Here is a 22,386-nt window from a genome sequence, read left to right on the forward strand (position 1 = left end):
TCTCAATATTGAGAAAGCTCCGTCGATAAAAAGGGCTTGTATTTTGTATCTGATTAGCATAACTGGAGACGGCGTCAAGTTGTTTTGAAAAGAATATAATTAAGTGTGTGAATCTAATTTTCTTTTCATTTAGGTGTGCGAAGTTTTATCTCAAAATACCTCGATTCTCTAGACCTAAAATTTTAGATAGTTCTTCCACTTGATGAAGTTGAAACTTGATACACATTAGAGCAATTTTTATCAATTAGCTGAGCATAAAATTAATTCAGAAGATCTGCAACCTCAAGAGAATTAGTTTTGAAAAGACACTTAATTACGTGAAGAACACTTTGAATGCCAGTCGAGCAACTCTGAGTTGGAGGGCCACTGCATTGACTTACCATTGCTAGTACTTGAATTTCAAAAAATCATCATCAAATACTGGAGTTTTACGTTCAAATTTCATGAACCTCACCCCAATTCCGTATGATGAGGTTCACTGCTGCAGATTGGTAAATTTGTGGTCATCAGCACCATTAACGGAAACTAAAGGCCAAGGGGCAAAGACTTCAGCAATAGACCAAGGACTTGTAGTCATCAGACCCTTGATTCATCAATGGATCGTTCGAACTTCTTTGTGCACAAACTCCTCGGTGAAAACAAAACAAGCGTAGCATTTGGGCTAGATTGATTGATGAAGTTTACCGTGACTTGAGTCATCAACCTGTGGAATGTGCCAGGAAATTTGGCTCCCTTCTAAATTCCCATCCTAACAATTTCAACAAAGTGCACATGCAGGACATCCCGAACGTCTTCTATATAAACCGGTAATATCATGCTTGCTTTTTCACATCCAGCTTGCCAATCACTACTTGAAACAAAGCCATTGTCGACACAGAGCGGCCCTCTCATCACCGCAATGGCTTTTGAAAGAAACCTTTTGATTGTTACCATACTCATCACCTTGGGGACCTTGGCATCTGAAGCCACGTCCCGCACATTGTACCAAGCTTCCATTGCTGCAAAACATGAGCAGTGGATGAAAAAGCATGGACGCGTTTACCAAGACAGCGCAGAGAAGGAAAGGCGTTTCCAGATTTTCAAAAACAATGTGGAGTTTGTCGAGAAATTCAACAGTGAAGGGAACATGACTTACAGCCTATGCATCAACCGATTTTCGGATATGACCTATGATGAATTCCTCAGGCATTATACTGGATACAAGCAGCCCACTGAATCAACCTCATCCGCAGCTGCATCTTTTACATACGAAAACCTAAGCCCGGCTGACGTTCCCCAAAGCATTGACTGGAGGGAGAAGAGAGCAGTTACTCCAGTAAAATTTCAAGGGAGCTGTGGTAAGAGCACCAACCTCCATATTAACATAGGGCTAAGCTTCCTTGTACATATGTATGTATTGCATTAATTACTTTCTTCGTGCAGCATTCATTCCTACGGAAATTAATTCATATCCGTTTGTTCGAATAAATGCAGGTTGTTGCTGGGCATTTGCCGCAGTGGCAGCAGTCGAAGGGATTACCCAAATCAAAACTGGCAAATTGATCTCACTGTCCGAGCAACAACTTGTGGACTGTGATACAGATAACAATGGCTGCCAAGGTGGTCGGGCAGTTAATGCCTTTGCATACATTCAACGAAACGGAGGAATCACGGGTGAAGAAAATTACCCATACCAGAGTTTAGATGGCAGTGTCGGAACTTGTGATATGAACAAGGAAAATGAGGCTGCTGCCCAGATCACTAGTTATGCAGAGGTGCCTCCCAACAGTGAAACCGATCTCCTCAAGACTGTGTCCATGCAACCAGTCTCCGTTTCCATCCATGCCTCACCAGCCTTTCAACATTATTCGCGCGGGGTGTTCACTGGTGATGATTGTGGGACAGAATTGAACCACGCTGTTACCATCATTGGGTATGGGACAGCTGAAGATGGCACCCCCTATTGGTTAATCAAGAATTCATGGTCCGATACGTGGGGTGAGAGTGGCTACATGAAGATTCTTAGAAACGCTGAGGCCCAGGTGGTGTTTGTGGCCTCGCTATAAGACCTTGCTATCCGACTATGTAATGTATTAATCAAAGGGTGGAGTGAGCTTCTCCACTTTGCCTATAGGTTATAAGTACTGCAGACAAAACCCATAGGCTGTGAAAATGCCTGTATTTTGTACTTGCAAAAAGTAGGTTCTATGAAATTACACTATTTTACCTTTACATTCATCAATGAATTTTCCTACCCTGCTTAGGCTAAATTAATAACCACAGCTGCAACGGCAGTTTGCTGGATTATGCCTTTGAATACATATAGCAAAACCGAGCAAGTGACAAAACGAGCATGCTTCCCAGATAACTGGTTATGGAACGTGCCTTCCACAGTGAAAACAACCTATTGAAGGCCGTGTCTCCATGACGAGCCTTTCAGTTTCCTAAGGTGGGATTTTCTCCAATGATCGTGGGACAGAACTGAACCATGCATTTGCAACCGTCGGGTAAGGAGTGAATAAAGACGGCACCAACTATTGGTTGCTCAAGATGGGATGGGAGGTGGGGTGAAGTGAGAATGTCTATATGAAATTTGCATAAACATGCCATTGTTATAGAATTTCTGATTTGAATTATAATACTTCAAAATCTCACATCCTCAGGCCTTACGGGAAGGCTTTGATATATACACCACAACAACAACTTTACAGATTTAAACTGTAAGTGACAGCATGCACACACATGCCGCAGCACCATCTATACACCTTTACACATTAAACTACTAGGTAACAGCACACACACATGTAGCAGCACCATCTGTTGTCTTCTGACAGCACACATGGGAAAATGCTTTAACAGTAACCAAGCACGCATGGGAAGACTTCGAACAGCACACATGCACATGCACATTCCTTTCCCTGCTGTTCATGAGTCAGCAAATGCTTGCTGTGCTGTCTGTACAGCTTGGCCTGCTGTCCTTCTTCCAATACTTGGGTTAACAGCCCCCCGCAAGCGAACAGGTGGGGGAACAACTGGAAGCTTGGAGACAAGAAACTTAAATCGTGAAGAAGAGAGGCCTTTAGTAAAAATGTCAGCAAGCTGGTCTTGAGAACACACATAACTTACTACGAGCTGTTTTCGAACCACCTTTTCACGAACATAATGGTAGTCGACCTCCAGATGCTTAGTGCGCGAGTGGAAGACTGGATTAGACGCCAGGGCAATTGAGGAAATGTTGTCACACCAAATGGTTGGTGGAACCAAATTTAAATGAAGATCTTTGTAGAGAGACCTTAACCATGATAATTCTGCAGCAGTATAAGCTAACTGGCGATACTCCGCTTCTGCACTCGAACGTTAAACGGTCTTCTGCTTCTTTGAACTCCAGGAGACAAGATTAGAACCCAAATAAACACAGAAACCACCCGTAGAATGACGAGTATCAGGGTTGCCAGCGTAATCTGCATCCGAATAAGCTGTCAACGTAGCAGTTCCTGGTTGATACAGTAAGCCATGATTATATGTAGCCTTTAGATACCGAAGAATTCTCTTGACTGCCATCCAGTGTGTGTTTTTCGGGGAATGCATAAACTGACACACTTGATTCACAGCGTAGGACAGATCAGGTCGTGTGATGGTGAGGTACTGGAGCGCCCCCACAACACTGCGATACATCTCTGGTTTGACGTAAGGATCGCCAATATGAGCACTCAGTTTCTGACCAGACGACACAGGAGTAGAAATAGGTTTGGCATCTGTGAATTTTGTGCAAGTGAGGAGATCCAGTGCATATTTAGACTGACAAAGATGCATGGCATCACCATTATACTTCATTTGAATGCCTAAGAAATAACTGAGCGGTCCCAAATCTTTCATTAGAAACAAACTACCAAGTTTCTGAATCAAATGAGCCACCTGGCGTGGATTGTTCCCTGTTATAAGAATGTCGTCGACATAAATTAACAGAATAATATATATACCCTGCCTGTCAAACACAAAAAGGCTGTAATCACACGTAGATTCCTCAAACCCTAGTTGAAACAAGAAATCAGAGAACCGTTGAAACCAAGCCCTAGGCGCTTGTTTGAGACCATAAAGAGATCGATGTAGCTTACATACATGATGAGGAAACTGGTTGTCAATGAAGCCTGATGGTTGTCTCATGTAAACATGTTCATTTAAGTATCCATGCAAAAACGCATTCTGCACATCAAGTTGGCGTACAGGCCACTTCTTTGACACAGCAAGACTCAACACGAGTCGAATGGTGCTATGCTTTACCACAGGGCTGAAAGTTTCGGTGTAATCCACACCAGCTTTCTGATGAAAACCATTGGCAACTAACCGAGCTTTATGTCGCTCAAGAGTGCCATCAGCGTGACGTTTAATTTTAAACACCCATTTGTTGGGTAGCACATTCATTGTAGAATTGTACGGAACTAAGCTCTAAGTTCCATTTCTTTGTAGTGCATTAAACTCCTGCGCCATAGCTTCTCTCCACGCCTGATGTTTGACTGCCTGACTGAAACAGGTAGGCTCAACAAGAGAGTTATCAAGTGCAACATGCATAGCATATTTTGGATTTGGTTTGTGAACCCCTAATTTAGACCGTGTAGTCATAGAATGTCCAGTATCACTAGGGACAGTGGGTTGCATACGATGTTCAGTTACTAAAACTTGCTCATTTGATGATAGTGAGGGTCCTATAGATAGGTTAGGGTCTAAAGGTGGGTTGAGCTGTGATACAGGTTCAACCATGGATGGTGGATTAGTGGGTAATGGAAAGATAGGTAAGATATGAGGGAAAAAATTGTTACCTTGTTCGTCGACACTGTCAGAAGGAGATGTGAGTCCCTTAAAAGGGAATGAGTCCTCGTCGAATAGAACATGGCGAGACAAATAAACTTGTCTTGTGGTCATCTCCAAGCATTTGTATCCTTGATGGTTCAAAGAATATCCAAGAAAAACACAGGACTTTGATTTTGGTTGTAACTTGTTTTGCGTGTATGGTGTTAGCCATGGAAAGCAACGGCAACCAAACACCTTCAAAAACTCATAATTGGGTTTTCTTTGAAATAATTTCTCAAACGGAGATGTATCAAATAATACACGAGTAGGTAATCGGTTTATTAGATATGTGGCAGTTGAGCATGCATCAAACCAAAACGTAGTTGACATGAAAGACTGAGCAAGCATAACCATGGCAGTTTCGACAATATGTCGATGTTTTCGTTCAGCTAAACCATTTTGTTCAGGATGTTTAGGGCAAGAAAAACGTTGAGAAATACCATGAATATCAAGAAACCTTTGAAAAGAATGATTCTTATATTCACCACCTTCATCACATTGAAGAGTTTTTATGGATTTGTTAAACATATTTTCAACTTTGGCTTTAAACTTCACAAATATCGCAAAAACTTCAGATTTTTGTTTCATGGGAAAAATCCATGAATATCGCGAATAATCATCCACAAACAACAAATAATAACGAAAACCTTCGTTAGAAGGAATTGGAGAACACCACACATCTGAATGAATAAGTTGCAAAGGAAATTGAGACCTAGACTCGGATAATTGGAAAGGTAATTTAGTACTTTTACCTAGAGGACATGACTCACAAAAGCGTACATCAGAGGTACCATGAATTGGTACCAATTTTTTTGAAATTAAAAACTTGATTATTGGTTTTGCAGGATGGCCAAGACGTGCATGCCACTTTTGAACCGACACTCGAACTCCTACACATGCAGTAACAGAATGCTTGAGACAGCCACTGCCATTTGGAAATGGGTACAACCCATTCTCACATCTCCCTCGGAAAAGTGTCTTCCGTGTCTTGAGGTCCTTTACAAGGAAAACATGGGGAAAAATAAGTAAGTAACAATCATTATCTAGGGTAAACTGATGAGCAGAAAGGATATTAGTGGAGGCAGTTGGGCAATGAAGAATTTCATGTAAAACAAATGAGCAAGATTTAGTTTGAAGTTTACTGGAACCATAATGTGCAATTGAGATGCCCGTGTGATTACCTACACCTCCTACTCCTTCATTCCCGTGATACTCTTTGGGATTGGACAGATTGTGAATGTCAGGAGTAATGTGTGCATTGGCTCCTGTGTCTAGGAGCCAAGAACCATTCTGCTGTTTGTTAAGAGTAATTGGTGAAGAAGTCATGGCCGAGAGTCGTTTGGCCGGAATTCGTCCTTCAAAGGCAGTGTTCATGCGCTGGTAGCAATCCAATGCAGGATGACCTGGTTTACCACATATCTGACACACAATTCTATCACCACTAGAGACAAACCTTTCGCCAGTACCTTGATTATTCTGCGAAGCATTGTAATGGCGAGGATTGGGACCTCATTGAGCACCACCACGATGTGAGTAGTTCCCGCGTCCACCACCACGAGAACGACCACCCCCACGTCCTCGAGAAGCCACGAAGGCATTAACAGTGGCTCCTTCAACCAACGGAACATTGTGTTCCACCATTCTCCTTTCTGTTGTCAGCAGCAAAGATTCAAGGGCAGGATAAGTGATAGGGTTGTCACGAGCTTGTGCTGCGCTCACAGTCATCTCATACGCTGGTCCAAGATTATTCAACACAATATGGACCAGTTCATCATCACTCACAGGTTGCCCAGCAAGAGCAAGATTGTCAGCAATCGCATTCATGCGATCAAGGTAATCCGCCACAGAGAGATCACCTTTTTTGGTCTGCAACAATTCATTCCTTAGAAACAAAATACGATTCTGAGACGTGGATGCATACCTTTGCTCCAGAGCTTCCCAAGTAGCTCGAGCAGTTCTTTTGCTTGCCACCACAGACAAGACAGACGCAGTCAGAGATCCATTAATCCAGCTAAGGATCATTTGATCCTGTTGCACCCACGTTGTGTACGCAGGATTCACGGTTGTCAAACCAGTAACATGTTTTGGGGGACACACCAAGGTGCCATCAACATACCCCATCAAGTCCCGGCTTTTTAAAATAGGGAGTATTTGAGCCAACCACAGTGGGTAGTTGGTTCTATCAAGTTTGATATTGACGATAATGGAAAAAGGTTGAAAGGTGGTGGTTTGGGGGTTAGGGTTGATAGCAGGGACATTGTTTCCAGCCATGGAAGCGATGATGGACAGAATAATAGGTTAGGATCTTTGTCGTTAGACAAAAAAGGCTCTAGAGACCATATAGAATTTTTGATTTGAATTATAATACTTCAAAATCTCACATCCTCAGGCCTTACGGGAAGACTTTGATATATACACCACAACAACAACTTTACAGATTTAAACTGTAAGTGACAGCATGCACACACATGCCGCAGCACCATCTATACACCTTTACACATTAAACTACTAGGTAACAGCACACACACATGCAGCAGCACCATCTGCTGTCTTCTGACAGCACACATGGGAAAATGCTTTAACAGTAACCAAGCACGCATGGGAAAACTTCGAACAGCACACATGCACATGCACATTCCTTTCCCTGCTGTTCATGAGTCAGCAAACGCTTGATGTGCTGTCTGTACAGCTTGGCCTGATGTCCTTCTTCCAATACTTGGGTTAACAATTGTATCTTTGTCGGCTGGCTATGGATTCTTCTTATCAAACTATCTAAACTATAGATATAATCAAGGGGCTGAGAGATCATCTCGATTTCACCTAACAAGACAAAACTACCAGGCTTCGCCTATAGCCAAGAAAATTTCTTGTAGTAGCTAATCCATACCATTCAATAAACTTTCGGGATCTTATAAAACATTATTGAAAACAGGATAATCTATACATTTCATTTGGTATTGATAAATTTAGTGATATGGATAACCAAAAATGAATTCTTACAACAAACCTAACACAACAAAATGGATATGCAAAATGGGTTCTGATTCAAACAAAAAAAAAAATTAGCCTTTCCAAATGAAACAATACAAAAGGTATTATGAGAAATAAGTTTGAAATTCTGCCTTTGTTCACAAGAATAAGCTATTGGACGTCATTACCTTACATGCCATTGCACTTACCTAATAAACTGAATATGAAAAGACGCAATCAGGCCCGTTTTCCACTATTGGGATTGCTCTTCGTGCAGAGGACCTTCCGCCCCTTAGCACATCAGCGCTTCATCATTGCTCTCCCACCAGTGGTTCTCATGCGTCTACGGAAGCCATGAGTTCGAGCCAAGGATTTCCTGGACCTACTTCTCTTGGTTAGACACAGGGCAGCCTTTCCGGCCCTCACCACCAAGCCAGAGCCTCTTCTTCTTCCAACCCCAACAGTAGAGCTCAAATCCAACCCCAAAGATAAACCTTCAAATTGAAAATCAAGTTCTCATCAATTCAAGGCCTGAAGAAATATCCTTTGGCAAGCTCTTCAGTAGAAACCAAATAAAGGCGCCAGCTTGTTTCATTTTTGCGGAAGTATTAGTATCAGGTAATGGATCCACTGCATATACATATATATGTTATATCCTCTTCTCTGGTGTAACCCAGAATCGTACAGCTTCACCTTCGGATGATGGACCATGGTTTCTTCACTGGCGTAACCCAGTATCATACAGCTCACCTTTGGTAATGGTTATGCCTTCGGGCCACTATGATACCCCTAGTGAGTACAGTATCGATGATATATATGGATTTGCCTTTGGGCGGCGTTAGCACCATTATTGAGCATTATTTTACATGTACTTGTTTTACGAATGTTTTCATGGCATGCTAGAGTTTTCAGAAAACCTATTATGTAGTATTATATGTGTTTTCAAAACAGGGGATTAGTATGTTCATAAAGAAAATGGTTTTCTTATTATTAGTACTATTATTATAAACTTTGGTTCACTCACTTTTTTGGTTTTGCGCCCCCTCAAGAGTTAGAATCGAGGCACAAGATCCCGGCGTCAGGGCATGTCCACTTATGTATCTTCAAGTCTTCTCAGGGTAAGACCCGTTCCTTTGTTCGTACCTTTTTATAATAATTCTTTCATATTATTCTTGATTAGTTGTATGCTCTGAACACGATTCTGAGTTGGTATATTTCTTTCTAATTACATATTTTAATTGTATGCATGTTTAAATTTGCTTTGTCACCCTAGGGTGTCGACTAGCACGTGTTTTGATGCAGGAAAAGCCAATGGAGTCTCAGGGAGATTGTAAGATCCCACATCGCCCAGGGGAGTGGATATGTACATCTTATCTCTACCTAGCACGAGGCATTTTGGGAGCTCACTAACTTCGGATTCCATTGGAACTTTGAAGTTAAGCGAGTTCGCGCGAGAGCAATCCTAGAATGGGTGACCCACTGGGAAGTTCTTGTGTGAGTTCCCAGAAACAAAACCATGAAGGTGTGGTCGGGGCCTAAAATGGACAATATCGTGCTATAGTGGAGTTAAGCCCGGGATGTGGTAGAGGCCCGGGTCGGGATGTGATAATTTGGTATCAGAGCTAATCCCTGGCCAGAAGTGTGTCGATGAGGACGTCGGGCCCTTAAGGAGGATGGATTGTAAGATACCACATGCCCAGGTGAGTGGATCCTCTATGCCTTATATGTACATGCCAATCTCTACCTAGCACGAGATCTTTTGGGAGTTCACTAGCTTCAGATTCCATTGGAACTCCGAAGTTAAGCGAGTTTGTGCGAGAGCAATCCCAGGATGGGTGACCCACTAGGAAGTTCTCGTAAGAAACAAAACCGTGAGGGTGTGGTCGGGGCCCAAAGCGAACAATATCGTGCTACGGTGGAGTCGAGCTCGGGATGTGGTGGGGGCCCAGGCCGGGATGTGACAGAGATGGGGGATGATAACCTCGAATTCGCTTAACCAGGGGCAACGGAGCTCGCTCACGTTGTTAATCGTGGATTTTCTCATACGACCAAGCCAAATGCTTGATTTTAGAAGGAGAAATCACTCTCTTCAAATGCACAAGGCAAATACAATTTTAAATCATTCAAGTATGTCGTCCAAGGTTTGCTAATACAATATTTATAAACATTTACAAATTCATAGACTTTAAGTTTCTATGACACCCTTACAACTCCCAAAATAACTTAACAAATTCATAAGTAATTAAATACAAAACCTTTGTTATCCCAATGCATATTCATGGTTTCAAATTGTTTTCTCCAAGTCTACTTCCTGCATCATTCTCTTCTTCTCGAAAAAACTCGTCCTCGAGTTTCAATTGACTTCCTTTTTTTTTTTTTTTTGTCCTCGATCTTTTGGATGTTTCCCAAAAAGGATCATGAATACTACAGATATAAAGAGCTTTTACTTCATTATATAGTTGTCCATGGAACTCTTCAACCACATCTTCATCGCCTTTGTATTGATCATAAACCAGGGCAGAATCCCATTTGGCAAAGTCATCGATTGCATCACTGCTTTCTGTATGTTCCCCTTTCGCGCCAAACTCCATGTTGGAACGTTTTTCAACCTCATTACATGCACAACAAATCTCACATGAACCATCTAGACAACGATCAAAATTTGGAGGAAGATTGAGATTTAGAAAATTGTCACCTGAAAAATCAAAGACAGCCGTTTCTAGAACCCATCTAACCTTATTTACTGGAGGCAGCAACATGCTTTAGTAAATTGAAGATATTGTTTTGTAGAAATAACGGATTGAGCAATCGCTTGAGAATTTAGAAAATAAACAGTAAGGGCTTTCAATATGGTATGAAGGTCGAGAAATGCTTAACCAAATAAAAAATTGACCCGCAAGAGAACTGATTTTGTTTTCATGACAGCACCGATGCTCTGTGGTGTTTTGCCGATATCTGCACACACAAAATTCGGTTTGATGCACGGTTTGTTGCATTGGAAACTAGACTTCCACAGCTTTCCAGTGATGTATGACTCTCTAGATAAAAGTCATGGGAACTGAGTTGGTTTTGAGGACAAACACAGATGATGTGCGCAGTGCTACCACTAGGATTTCAGATAAAAATCTGAACACTCGCTTGATACCACTTGATGCAGGAAAAGCCAAGGGAGTCTTAGAGAGACGAGGAATGATAACCTGAGATTTGTTAACCAGGGGCAATGGAGCTCACTCACGTCGCTAATCGTGGATTCTCTCACACGACCAAGTCAAATGCTTGATTTTAGAAGGAGAAATCACTCTCTTCAAATGCACAAGCCAAATACAATTTTAATTCATTCAAGTCTGCCATTCAAGGCCTTCTAGTACAATATTTATAAGCGTTTACAAATTAATAGACTTCAAATTTCTACGACACCCTTACAACTCCCAAAATAACTTAACAAATTCCTAAGTAATTAAAATACATAACCTTTGTTATTCCAATGCATATTACTGGTTTCAAATTGTTTTCTCCAAGTCTACTTCCTGCATCATGCTTACCCTGATATTTAGGGATATCGGGTCGGAACGTGTCAAAATATGTGATTGGAGACATGTTTTTGTAGAGTGAGATTAATGGTACTAGTCCAGCAATCACCATGAAGGTTTAGAAAATCCATTTCCTAATCATGCCAAGACATTTTCTTTCATTTCATCTTCAACTTTCTCAATCTAGGAATCCACCACAGAGGCAGATTCTCTGCCCTCCCACTTCCCGTGCTCTCCTGTTTTATGTGGTCACGGTTAAGCCACGTCAACATTTTATATTATTTTTTTTATAAAGATAATAAGACAAAAAAGAATAGTAATATAAAATGTTGACGTGACTTAATCATGACCACACAAACAAGAGAGCAGAGAATCTGCCTCCATCCACCACAGATAGCTCTTTCAGCTTCTCTTTCATTTCATCTTCAACTTTCTCAAGCTGGGAACCCACCACAGGTAGCTCTTTCAGCTTCCAATGGCAGCTAGTTCTCATCCACTACTTGTATCAGATTCCAATCAACTTGAAACACGACAGGGTTGTTATCTATGACAAAAGGAAATCCCTCGAATCACAGGATACGACGTAAAATGCACATCCAGGACGTGTTGAACGTTTTCTATATAAACCAGTTATCATGCTTGCTTCTTCACATCCAGCTTGCCAATCACTACTTGAAACAAAGCCATTGTCGACACAGAGCGCCCTCTCATCATCAGCAATGGCTTTCGAAAGAAACCTTTTGATTGTTACCATACTCATCACCTTGGGGACCTTGGCATCTGAAGCCACGTCCCGCACATTGTACCAAGCTTCCATTGCTGCAAAACATGAGCAGTGGATGAAAAAGCATGGACGCGTTTACCAGGACAGCGCAGAGAAGGAAAGGCGTTTCCAGATATTCAAAAACAATGTGGAGTTTGTCGAGAAATTCAACAGTGAAGGGAACATGACTTACAGCCTATGCATCAACCGATTTTCGGATATGACCTATGACGAATTCCTCAGGCATTATACTGGATACAAGCAGCCCACTGAATCAACCTCATCCGCAGCTGCATCTTTTACGTACGAAAACCTAAGCCCGGCTGATGTTCCCCAAAGCATTGACTGGAGGGAGAAGAGAGCTGTTACTCCCGTAAAATTTCAAGGGAGCTGTGGTAAGAGCACCAACCTCCATATTAACATAGGGCTAAGCTTCCTTGTACATATGTATGTATTGCATTAATTACTTTCTTCGTGCATTCATTCCTACGGAAATTAATTCATATCCGTTTGTTCGAATACATGCAGGTTGTTGCTGGGCATTTGCCGCAGTGGCAGCAGTCGAAGGGATTACCCAAATCAAAACTGGCAAATTGATCTCACTGTCTGAGCAACAACTTGTGAACTGTGATACAGATAACAATGGCTGCCAAGGTGGTCGGGCAGTTAATGCCCTTGCATACATTCAACGAAACGGAGGAATCACCGTTGAAGAAAATTACCCATACCAGAGTTTAGATGGCAGTGTCGGAACATGTGATATGAACAAGGAAAATGAGGCTGCTGCCCAGATCACTAGTTATGCAGAGGTACCTCCCAACAGTGAAACCGATCTACTCAAGACTGTGTCCATGCAACCAGTCTCCGTTTCCATCCATGCTTCACCAGCCTTTCAGCATTATTCAGGCGGGGTGTTCACCGGAGATGATTGTGGGAAAGAATTGAACCACGCTGTTACCATCATTGGGTATGGGACAACTGAAGATGGCACCCCCTATTGGTTAATCAAGAATTCATGGTCCGATAAGTGGGGTGAGAGTGGCTACATGAAGATTCTTAGAAACGCTGATGCCCCAGGTGGTGTTTGTGGCCTCGCTATAAGACCTTGCTATCCGACTATGTAATGTATTAATCAAAGGGTGGAGTGAGCTTCTCCACTTTGCCTATAGGTTATAAGTACTGCAGACAAAACCCATAGGCTGTGAAAATGCCTGTATTTTGTACTTGCAAAAAGCATGTTCTATGAAATTACACTATTTTACCTTTATATTCATCAATGAATTTTCCTACCCTGCTTAGGCTAAATTAGTAACCACAGCTGCAACGGCAGTTTGCTGGATTATGCCTTTGAATACATATAGCAAAACAGAGCATGCTTCCCAGATAATTTGTTATGGAACGTGCCTTCCACAGTGAAAACGACCTATTGAAGGCTGTGTCTTCGTGACGAGCCCTTCAGTTTCCTAAGGTGTGATTTTCTCCAGTGATCGTGGGACAGAACTGAACCACGCATCTGCAACCATCGCGTAAGGAGTGAATAAAGACGGTACCAACTAGTACTTCATGTTTCCCAATATCTTGCTGCAATTACGTTACTCATGTATAAAATTTGACCGTGTTGATTTCAGGAATACTTCCCGCTTACTCCGACTGTTAGGATCCTCGTTGCAAAGATATATCGCTGTAGGCTAATGAGAAATTAGTCAGCTCGAATAGTGTAGGAGCGAATCATCTTTTATTATTTGTCTATTCTTACCTACAACCGGGGATATAGAGTTTCCGTTATATCCTAACCACATGAAGAGTGTTGTAGACTCATGAGGATATATCCCCAACGGGTTCGCCTGTGCCTTTGTATCAAAAGAAGCAAAAAGACGGTTTCCAAGCAAATACGAAATTTGAACCATAAAACTCTTCCAACAAATAATGCACAATAACCGGTTTCTTTAGCTTTTTAATGGGCACAATGTTTAATAAGCTTTCATTTTCATTTCCACGTAACGGTACAGTACGGAGGAGGGACACTGAGTCGATCTACGAACATGGAGGATGACTAATTTCAGCAACCAAAACAAAACAGGCTTTTAAACATCATCCGTAACTTGGTTTGTACACCTTTTCACGCAGAGATTCATTTCTCAATTACAGAAAATTGGCGAGCTTCGATTTCACATTTAACTCTGAACATGTCAATTTGTGGATGTCATGGCCTTGTCAAGATGGCTATAGATTCCCACTCCAGACTACATATAACATCCTGTGCAGCAAAATGTGGAACTGGTAAGCAACGTAACTTTTTACACTTCTTCGAGCACGTTTTCTTTTATTAACAGATTAAATACATTAAAAACGTCATAAAACCATCCAAATTCATGTATTCACCGAGAACAGAGAGAAATTGGTAAAATTCTACTTACAGAAGGATATTGCCGGTCTATGTCAAAGCTGTTGATTGCACAAGGTTCTGCCAGGAGCTCGATGGATTCCTCACCTAAACAGATTCGGGCAATTTGAAACTATTAAGTCCCACATCAAGTTTCAAGAATATATTGTTTTACAAATGGTCAGTTTGTTCGAAAATAAAGAAGCTATCAGCCATGACAGGTTGCCAACCAACAATTTAGCACAAAGGACCATACCTTGTTCAACAACAGCAAGGATACCATCTTCTGAACATATCATAGTAGGTAAGATACGTGAAGAAACATTTCCCACATTCGAAGACTTTGCATAGTGGTCGTACTGAACCTCCCAAACCTCACTTTCGCATGGCGAATGGGTTGCTTCACCTGCCCCAACCCCAGAAAGAAGGATTGGCTGCTGTGGCCACCTAAGATCCCACGCAAATACAGTCCCTAAAGAACCTCCAGCCTGTAAGTACGAGAAAATCGTAAAGACAACATGAGGTTATTCTTTTGGGTCTGTAACAACATAAGACTTAAGTAAAATAGAAGCCAGCAATGGATATATACACAGCACATCATTGTGTAAGCAACATTTAACACATTAGATGCATTCTCATTGCACGCAATATCCCTAACATTCGACAGGAGAAGGCATTATCGATTTCAAAAAGGCATCCAAGGCAAAAAACAAATGGAAAATTACCAAACAAGTGTGCTTTCTCGAAGGATGGATATCAATTGAATGTACAATCCCTGGAGTTGACGGTTGAGACCTGCAACATTTCCAACAAGCAAAAGCTTAATCAACCTACATCCGGCACCAGAGAAGAACAAAACCGAACCGAATCTTTCTGAAGAATTCCTTACTTACTCAACTCAAAATATAACTACATTACGTTTAATAAAGGACTTACCGAGCTAATTGCAGATATCATTAAACATGAGTAAATTCTTAAAACAAGATAGATGTCAATATATTATAACTCAATGTCCACCATACAAATCCAATCTAGCATAATCAATTGAGCAAATGAGACAAAAGATAAATGAAAGTTTAAGCCCAAAAATGCTCACCAGCCACCCTTAAATTGAGAAACCGCTCCGCCGCGCTTCCTCTGATCCCACCACTGGAGGCTAAACCCATATCCACCAGTAGCAAACTCACTCGGAGATGCCCATTTCGCCGCGGTAAACGAAACCAAGCCGCTGCTGTCGAAAACTCGCCGATAGCTCAACTCAGAGTCCCCTAAACTTACTAAATTGACCCTCCCATCTTCCCCAACACTCACACACTCCGACCCACCATCCATAACATCCACACAAGAAATGGGTCCCTCGTGTAACTCCTTTTCGGGCACCGAAAGCTCCGATTGGAGATACGCAGGGTCCATTGAATCGCCGTACAAGATGTGTAGGGAGCCGGAAAATGTCGCGGCAGCGACGAGAGGTTTGTGGTGGGATTGGGAGGTTTTGAGGGAGGAAATTCGGGAGGGCGAGACCCATTGAGATTGCGGGGTTAGCGTTGCTGGGTTCGGAGTGAAAGAGTGGGTCTCTACGGAGGAAGAGTCGGAATCGGAGTCGAAAACTGCAATAACGGCGAGGCGGTCCAAGGCGGAGAGAGGCGGGAGCCACCGGACTGAGTCTATGTACTTGGATTGTGGGAGTCGGTGGATCTGCGGAGGCTCTGAGATCGGCATTGTTTAATGTTTAGGGTTAGGCCCTTTAGGGTTTAGGGAAAGACAGGAATTTCAGATAGGATGAGAGATTTGGGAAAATCAGCAGGGACGACAGATTTAGAAGTGAACGTTTTTTATTTATTTTTTTATTTTTTTTGTCAAGTCGAAGTGAACGTTTAGGCCTCGTTTGGTAGATCGGACTGTATTGATTATTTTTGTCTGATAGGATAAATAGCCACCGGATAGTACTGACTAAATTAGTCGGGTGTTTGGTGCATTATCGAACTAGTGACCGTATTATTTATACTGTGTTTGGTATTATACTAGATAGGAGGAATCAAACTTAAAAAAAAACAATTTAAAAAAGTGAAATCATTTTTTTGTTCCCAGATTTCTTCGCAACCCCCAAACACCCTCCCTCTCTCTCTCTTCTCTCTCCACCACACCCCCCAAACTCCCTTCCTCTCTCTCTCTTCTCTCTCCACCACACCCCCCAAACTCCCTTCCTCTCTCTCTCTTCTTCTTCCCCAACTGCAGAAGAATCCCAAATAATTGTTCCCCAGCTCTCTCCACCACACCCCCCAAACTCCCTTCCTTTCTCTCCCATATTCTTCTTCCCCGACTAAATAATCCGGGCGTTTTGGTTGGTTTTATTAAGCGGGTGTATACCGTGTTATCCTATCCAACCGGTTAAATTAATCCGGTGCTTATTTAGTACGAGTGAACGCCAAACACCCGAGTCCGTATAACTAATCATATCCGATCCTTTATTCGATCTGCCAAACAGGACCTTAAGGAGTTGCAGCAGCCACCCCAAGTGGGTGTACAATAATAATTTGATATTATGACAGTGTATTCAATCAAGAATTTGAGAGAGTTTAATATAATTATTACCTTCCATGAATTTCTTGGATTTTGATTGATTCACATATAATCCAATGAATTGTACTCCGCGTAAAAAGATTTGATATGAATTTTATTATAAAGTTTAATGAATTTTGGGTAAAGTACAAAAAACTACCTCAATTATAGGTCAAATGACACTTTCATACCTCATCTTTTAAAATTGACAATGTCATACCTCATTTTACGAATTTGTGTCAATGTTATACCTTCCGTTAGTTTGGTCGTTTATTTCTCAATTAAATGCTGACGAGGCTTGATCCGGAACCCATTTTTATTAAAAAATTAATAACAAAATTATTAAAAACAAAAAAAAATTATTTAAAATTATTTAAATATTAAAATAATAAAGAAAGGTTATTTAAAAAAAAAAAAAAAAAAAAAAAAAAAAAAAAAAAAACCAACATCAATTCGTCCCTTCCCCCCTCTCTCCCTTCTGCCCATCTTCATCTTCTTCCCCTTTCTGCAACTGCAACCCAAAAAAACAGAAGAGAAAAAAAAAAAAACCCAGAAAAAAGACTTACTTTTTACGAGGAGTTGAGCTTACCAGCGGCCTCCATGGCAGCAAGCAGTTCCTTCTTCTTGGGGACCCTCTTGATGTCGATTTTGATGTCAGTGAGAGAAAGTCTCTTGAAATTCATTTGGGACCTCACCATATCAGGGGCATCAACCAGAGCCTACAGAGAATTACCAGAGGATCAAAACGTTGACGTCAATGCAGAAAAAACATCACAAATACATTGAAGATGTGACAAGACCACCATCATACAAGTACAGATGGGCAGATATCGATTTGGTTCTGATTGGAGCCCAATCAACACCAATTCAAAATTCTACCGTTGTGATTTATCACACCAAATAAATACAAGTTATACAACCCAACAAAATTCGAGTCAGATTGGATTGGCAATCACGTTATAATCTGGACTCAAACGAAAAGTTTAGATCTTAAAATTTTCTCACATGGGTGTGGAGGGGAGAGGGTGGGTGCGAGGGGGGCGGACGAACTAGGTATTTTTTTTTTCTTCTCTCTTCTTCTTCTTCCCTCTTCTTCTTCTTCTTCTGCAGGTTGGGTGGGTGGGTGAAGGGTTTCCCGTTGTTTTTTTTTTTTTTTTTTTTCTTCTCTCTTCTTCTGCTTCCTTCTTCTTCGTCTTCTTCTTCTGCGGGTTGGGTTGGGGGGGTTTTTTTTTTTTTTTTTTCTTCTCTCTTATTCTGCTTCCCTCTTCTTCTTCTTTTTCTTCTTCTTCTTCTTCTGCAGGGGCGACGAACTGGTTTCCCGTTGTTGTTGTTTTTTTTTTTTTGGTTTCCTTCTTCTTCCTCCTCCTTTCTAGGTTGCAGGGGGTTGGGTTTGTGGTGGGGGAGGGGGGATGAACTGGGTTTGGTTTGGTTTGGGTTTTTTTTTTTTTCTCTTCTTCTTCTTCTTCTTCTTCTTTCTCCTTCTCCTTTTCTGGGTTGCTGTAAGATGATAGGGAAGAGAGAGAGGGGAGATGCACGAAAGGAGAGGTTTGTTTTTTATTTTTTTATGTATTTTTTATTATTATTTTAATATTTAAATAATATTAAATAATTTTTTTTGTTTTTAATAATTTTTATTAATTTTTTAATAAAAATGAGTCCCGGATCAAGCCACGTCAGCATTTAACTGAGAAATAAACAGCCAAGCTAACGGAAGGTATAACATTGATACAAATTCGTAAGATAAGGTATGACATTGTCAATTTTAAAAGATGATGTATGAAAGTGTCATTTGACCCATAGTTGAGGTAATTTTTTGTACTTTACCCATGAATTTTTATCAAGTCTAATGGATTCATTGGACAATAATTGTTTTTCGGCTAAACTTTTGCCTCTCAAATTACCAAATATTCTCTTGACCACATTTCTCAAGGAAACATGGTGAAGATTAAACAACTCAAGTGAATTTTCGGGGTCACAACCTTGACCGGCAAAATCTTGAAGGTGATAGCGAACACCTCGAAATGGAGCTAAAAACTGACGACGATTTGCAAATCCACAATCGACCAAGAAAAACTTACCTGGATGAACACGTAACATATCAATAAAATCTAGGGAGTTTTAATGAAAAGGGCTTAGACCAAGAATATTTTAATAAAAAAACCACCCTATAGTTTTCTTTAACCAAAAACATCTCAAAATTAACCATAAAGACAAAGGTCTCCAATTCTACATGGGCTGAATTACAGAGCCCAACAGAAACAAAAATAAGTTTCCAAAATTACCCCAACAAGGAGGCGCAGGTCTGAAACTTGTTTGTTCTCATGAAGGAGAAAGCTCACGTCAACTCCAAGCAGAGCGTCGATCAGCGTTTCGTTTTCTGGGTTTTTCTTCCTTCATTCTTGGTGCATATATCAGTTTTTGAATTTCCTTGTCTAAATTAGATTCAGATTTGGAGAATAACCAGACTTTGAAAGAAAAAAATCCCAAATTATTGAATCTAATCTCCAAAAGTACAATTAAAAAGAAACGAACAGGAAAAGAGTTGTGCAATTGAATCAAGGAGGAGGACACTCAAACTGAATCCATTTTCCATGGAACAGGAAAAAACCAAAAATTCCAATTCCTTGCACCCATTTCTCCATAAAACTAGAAACAAAAATATATCTCTACCTGTGATAAAACTACCTTCCCCAATTACAAAATCTGGAAAAGAAAAAGAAAATAGAAAAAGTAGACGAGAAAGAGAGAGAAAAGTGACTTCAACCATGGCATTCAACTTTCATAACAGTGTTAATGTTAAACATTTCTAGGAAATAGTATGATTTTGTTGCCACTTTTTTAGAAAACAATGCGACCCGTTATATTTTGAATTCGTAACTGTTTCTGGAAAAACTAACAGTGTCTCTGGAAAAATTAACAGTGTCTCTAGAAAAACCTAACATTGTCTCTGGAAAATTAACACTGTCTCTGAAAAAACGAATATTGTCTTTGGAAAAACACTGTCTCTGGAAACAGTGACTTAGATTCTATAAACAATGTTACTTAAAATCTAGAAACAGTTTATTTTTACAGTCCAGAAACAGTGACCTGTCGTTGTTATTGAATAGCATGCAGATCTCAAATTTATTTTTTGGAGAAATAAACGATGAACTCCACTGACGAAGAAAAATTGAAAAACATTACCTCAAATCCATTATGAATAATAACGACGATCACATTTCAACGAAATAATACAAAATATAAATTAAATAGCATGAGTATCTATATTTTTGTTTCAAAGAAAGAGAAGAAGGTCTGCAAAACAATAATGAACTCCATTAACAATGAAAATCTGGAACTCAACCTAAAAAAGTTAGGGGTAAAATCGACAAATCATAATTTATTATAGTTGGGTTATTTTTAGTTGTACTGCTTTAATACAGGCCTTGTACTAATCATTAAACAAAACTTATAACATGATTTTTTATTAAAACTAAAACTTTTCAAACCCTTTTTATTAGTTTTCCTTAAAATCTAATAGTATAACAAATAGAGGCTTAAGAAATGAAAATATGTATTGTGCGACACTTTAAGTCCATTCCTCCTTGATAAAGCATCATACAACACTTTGGAATCATGGGCTGAACCTTCCCATCCACTAAGAATGTATATGAATTCCAAATCAAAGTTACAAGAAGCCAATACATTTTGTGATATTTTCCCATGACGATCACGATAACTGCTGACTTCACGTCCTTTTACCATTGCTGGTATATGTGTGCCATCAATTGCTCTAACACAATCCTACAATAAATATAAGATCATTTATATAGTGTAATTTTTACAATGACAACAATAAAATGAACAAGAACAATATAACATATATATCACTCACCTTAAAGTAAGGGTAAAACCTTGTGCTTTCTCTTATTTTAGTTGGGACTGTGGGTGCTGGTTTGACCATCAGATCAGGAGCTATTGTGTTCAAGGCCTTCAGCACTCTGATAAAATTTTTGCTTGTTGCAAAATGTGATCTTTCAAATGTCTCACGAGTTAAACGATATTGAGCATTTTGACCGACAATGATTAAAAATGTTGCAAGCATTTCTTCAACACAAATGAATCTGGTATCTTGCAATTGCGTCTTCTCTCTTATAATACTGCATAGCTTTAGAAACACATATGGATACATTCTATATAACTTTTGAAATGAACTGCTTAATCTCCCTTCGTTTGCTTAGTTATCGTCTACAACTTACATCACTTTAAAGAATAAACACATGGCAGATGGCGCTTTATTGCAATGGCGAAAAAAAAAATCATGTTTATGCACTCTAGTGCAATTTCAACCCCCCACCAATCTCCCTCCTTCTAACTACTAACAATTTAATCAACTAACGCTATCATTTGTTAAAAAAGCCGAATATGTGCATTGCAAAAAAGTGAAGAAAAAAAAAATGATATCCCTTTTAGATGGTAAGTACAAAAACGAGGTAAGTACTACAGTGGGAGCTGTGGAAGGGATTACACAAATCAAAACTGGTAAATGTAAGCCATTCCAGAAATCGAATCAACCAAATCCTAGATTACGTTTATCATTAATGACAGCGCAAAAAGAACATGAACCCTAATACCGTTTATACAGAGCCTTGATCTAACCGACACGTGAAGACCTGGTGCTATGATAGGAAATTAGCCTTCTCTTCTCTTGTACACACATAACGGTTCTTAAGCTTTCAATGGGGCAAGCATGCAAACTGAACCACCAACATACCGAGAACACTACTAGAAAATGTGCTATAGGGCACCATTTTGAGGACACCCTTCTTCATCAGTGGCTTTGTAAATTGGATTGTCACCATTGTCAAAATTTGGTGTCTTAAACTTTTGTAACACCAATCATTGGTGGCTTTAAACTTTATAACACCATTCATTGGTGTCAAACTATAAAAATTTTGACACCAAAGACTTGTTATATGTTTTTCAATTTTCTTCTCCTTTTGCTGTCAAAATATTTTTATTTTCATTTAATAATGCTATTCTACAGTACTTCACCCCTCATATAAATACAAAGTTTACCCAACCTTAATTGTTAACCAGCCTTTCTCTCCCTTCTCTGCGCTGAAACTCTCTCAGAGCAGCTCCAGCGAAAGCTGCAGTCTGATGGATCGGCGACTTTGATGATCCAATAGCCCCAGTTCCTTGCTCTAACCCATGCGGGCGATTGGGCAAGGGGACTCGAGTGAAAGGCCCAGCTCAAATTGGTGGCCCGAGAGCCTGAGGGCCAGGTGATGCCACACTAACTTCAGGGTGATGTCACCCATGATTTAATTAATTTTGCGTTAGGCGCGTGCATAACACGCGCACGTGAAGGC

At 40.3% G+C, this 22,386-nt stretch overlaps 2 protein-coding genes and 2 pseudogenes across 3 annotated transcripts; 2 read left to right on the plus strand and 2 right to left on the minus strand.

Annotated features, from left to right (window-relative positions):
* Positions 1-816: 816 nt before the first annotated feature.
* Positions 817-2,296, plus strand: LOC148693857 (senescence-specific cysteine protease SAG12-like; annotated as a pseudogene). The gene is made up of 2 exons (XR_015952043.1): positions 817-1,337; positions 1,474-2,296. The product of XR_015952043.1 is annotated as a senescence-specific cysteine protease SAG12-like (transcript).
* A 9,600-nt stretch (positions 2,297-11,896) lies between these two features.
* Positions 11,897-13,357, plus strand: LOC137730332 (senescence-specific cysteine protease SAG12-like). Its single transcript, XM_068469400.2, has 2 exons — positions 11,897-12,485; positions 12,619-13,357. The coding sequence occupies exons 1-2, from the start codon at positions 11,963-11,965 to the stop codon at positions 13,212-13,214; spliced, it is 1,119 nt and encodes a 372-aa protein (XP_068325501.2). The 5' UTR covers positions 11,897-11,962; the 3' UTR covers positions 13,215-13,357.
* Positions 13,358-14,059: 702 nt separating this feature from the next.
* Positions 14,060-16,310, minus strand: LOC137729107 (nuclear pore complex protein NUP43). Its single transcript, XM_068467936.2, has 5 exons — positions 15,570-16,310; positions 15,199-15,268; positions 14,730-14,961; positions 14,508-14,581; positions 14,060-14,347 (listed from the first exon to the last, which is right to left on the minus strand). The coding sequence occupies exons 1-5, from the start codon at positions 16,190-16,192 to the stop codon at positions 14,294-14,296; spliced, it is 1,053 nt and encodes a 350-aa protein (XP_068324037.2). The 5' UTR covers positions 16,193-16,310; the 3' UTR covers positions 14,060-14,293.
* A 2,542-nt stretch (positions 16,311-18,852) lies between these two features.
* Positions 18,853-21,215, minus strand: LOC148693858 (uncharacterized; annotated as a pseudogene).
* Positions 21,216-22,386: the final 1,171 nt, after the last annotated feature.

This window comes from Pyrus communis, chromosome 10 (assembly GCF_041283825.1).
Source record: "Pyrus communis isolate YQ-2024b chromosome 10, ASM4128382v1, whole genome shotgun sequence".
Taxonomy (NCBI): domain Eukaryota; kingdom Viridiplantae; phylum Streptophyta; class Magnoliopsida; order Rosales; family Rosaceae; genus Pyrus; species Pyrus communis.

What these genes read in the sequence shown, in the direction of transcription:
- LOC137729107 (XM_068467936.2), bottom strand. Translation starts at nt 16,192, where the DNA reads ATGCCGATCTCAGAGCCTCCGCAGATCCACCGACTCCCACAATCCAAG. An exon ending in TCTCAATTTAAGGGTGGCTG is followed by an intron (nt 15,269 to 15,569) that starts GTGAGCATTTTT and finishes GAAATGTTGCAG; the next exon opens with GTCTCAACCGTCAACTCCAG. An exon ending in CGAGAAAGCACACTTGTTTG is followed by an intron (nt 14,962 to 15,198) that starts GTAATTTTCCAT and finishes TCGTACTTACAG; the next exon opens with GCTGGAGGTTCTTTAGGGAC.
- LOC137730332 (XM_068469400.2), top strand. Translation starts at nt 11,963, where the DNA reads ATGCTTGCTTCTTCACATCCAGCTTGCCAATCACTACTTGAAACAAAG. An exon ending in AAAATTTCAAGGGAGCTGTG is followed by an intron (nt 12,486 to 12,618) that starts GTAAGAGCACCA and finishes GAATACATGCAG; the next exon opens with GTTGTTGCTGGGCATTTGCC.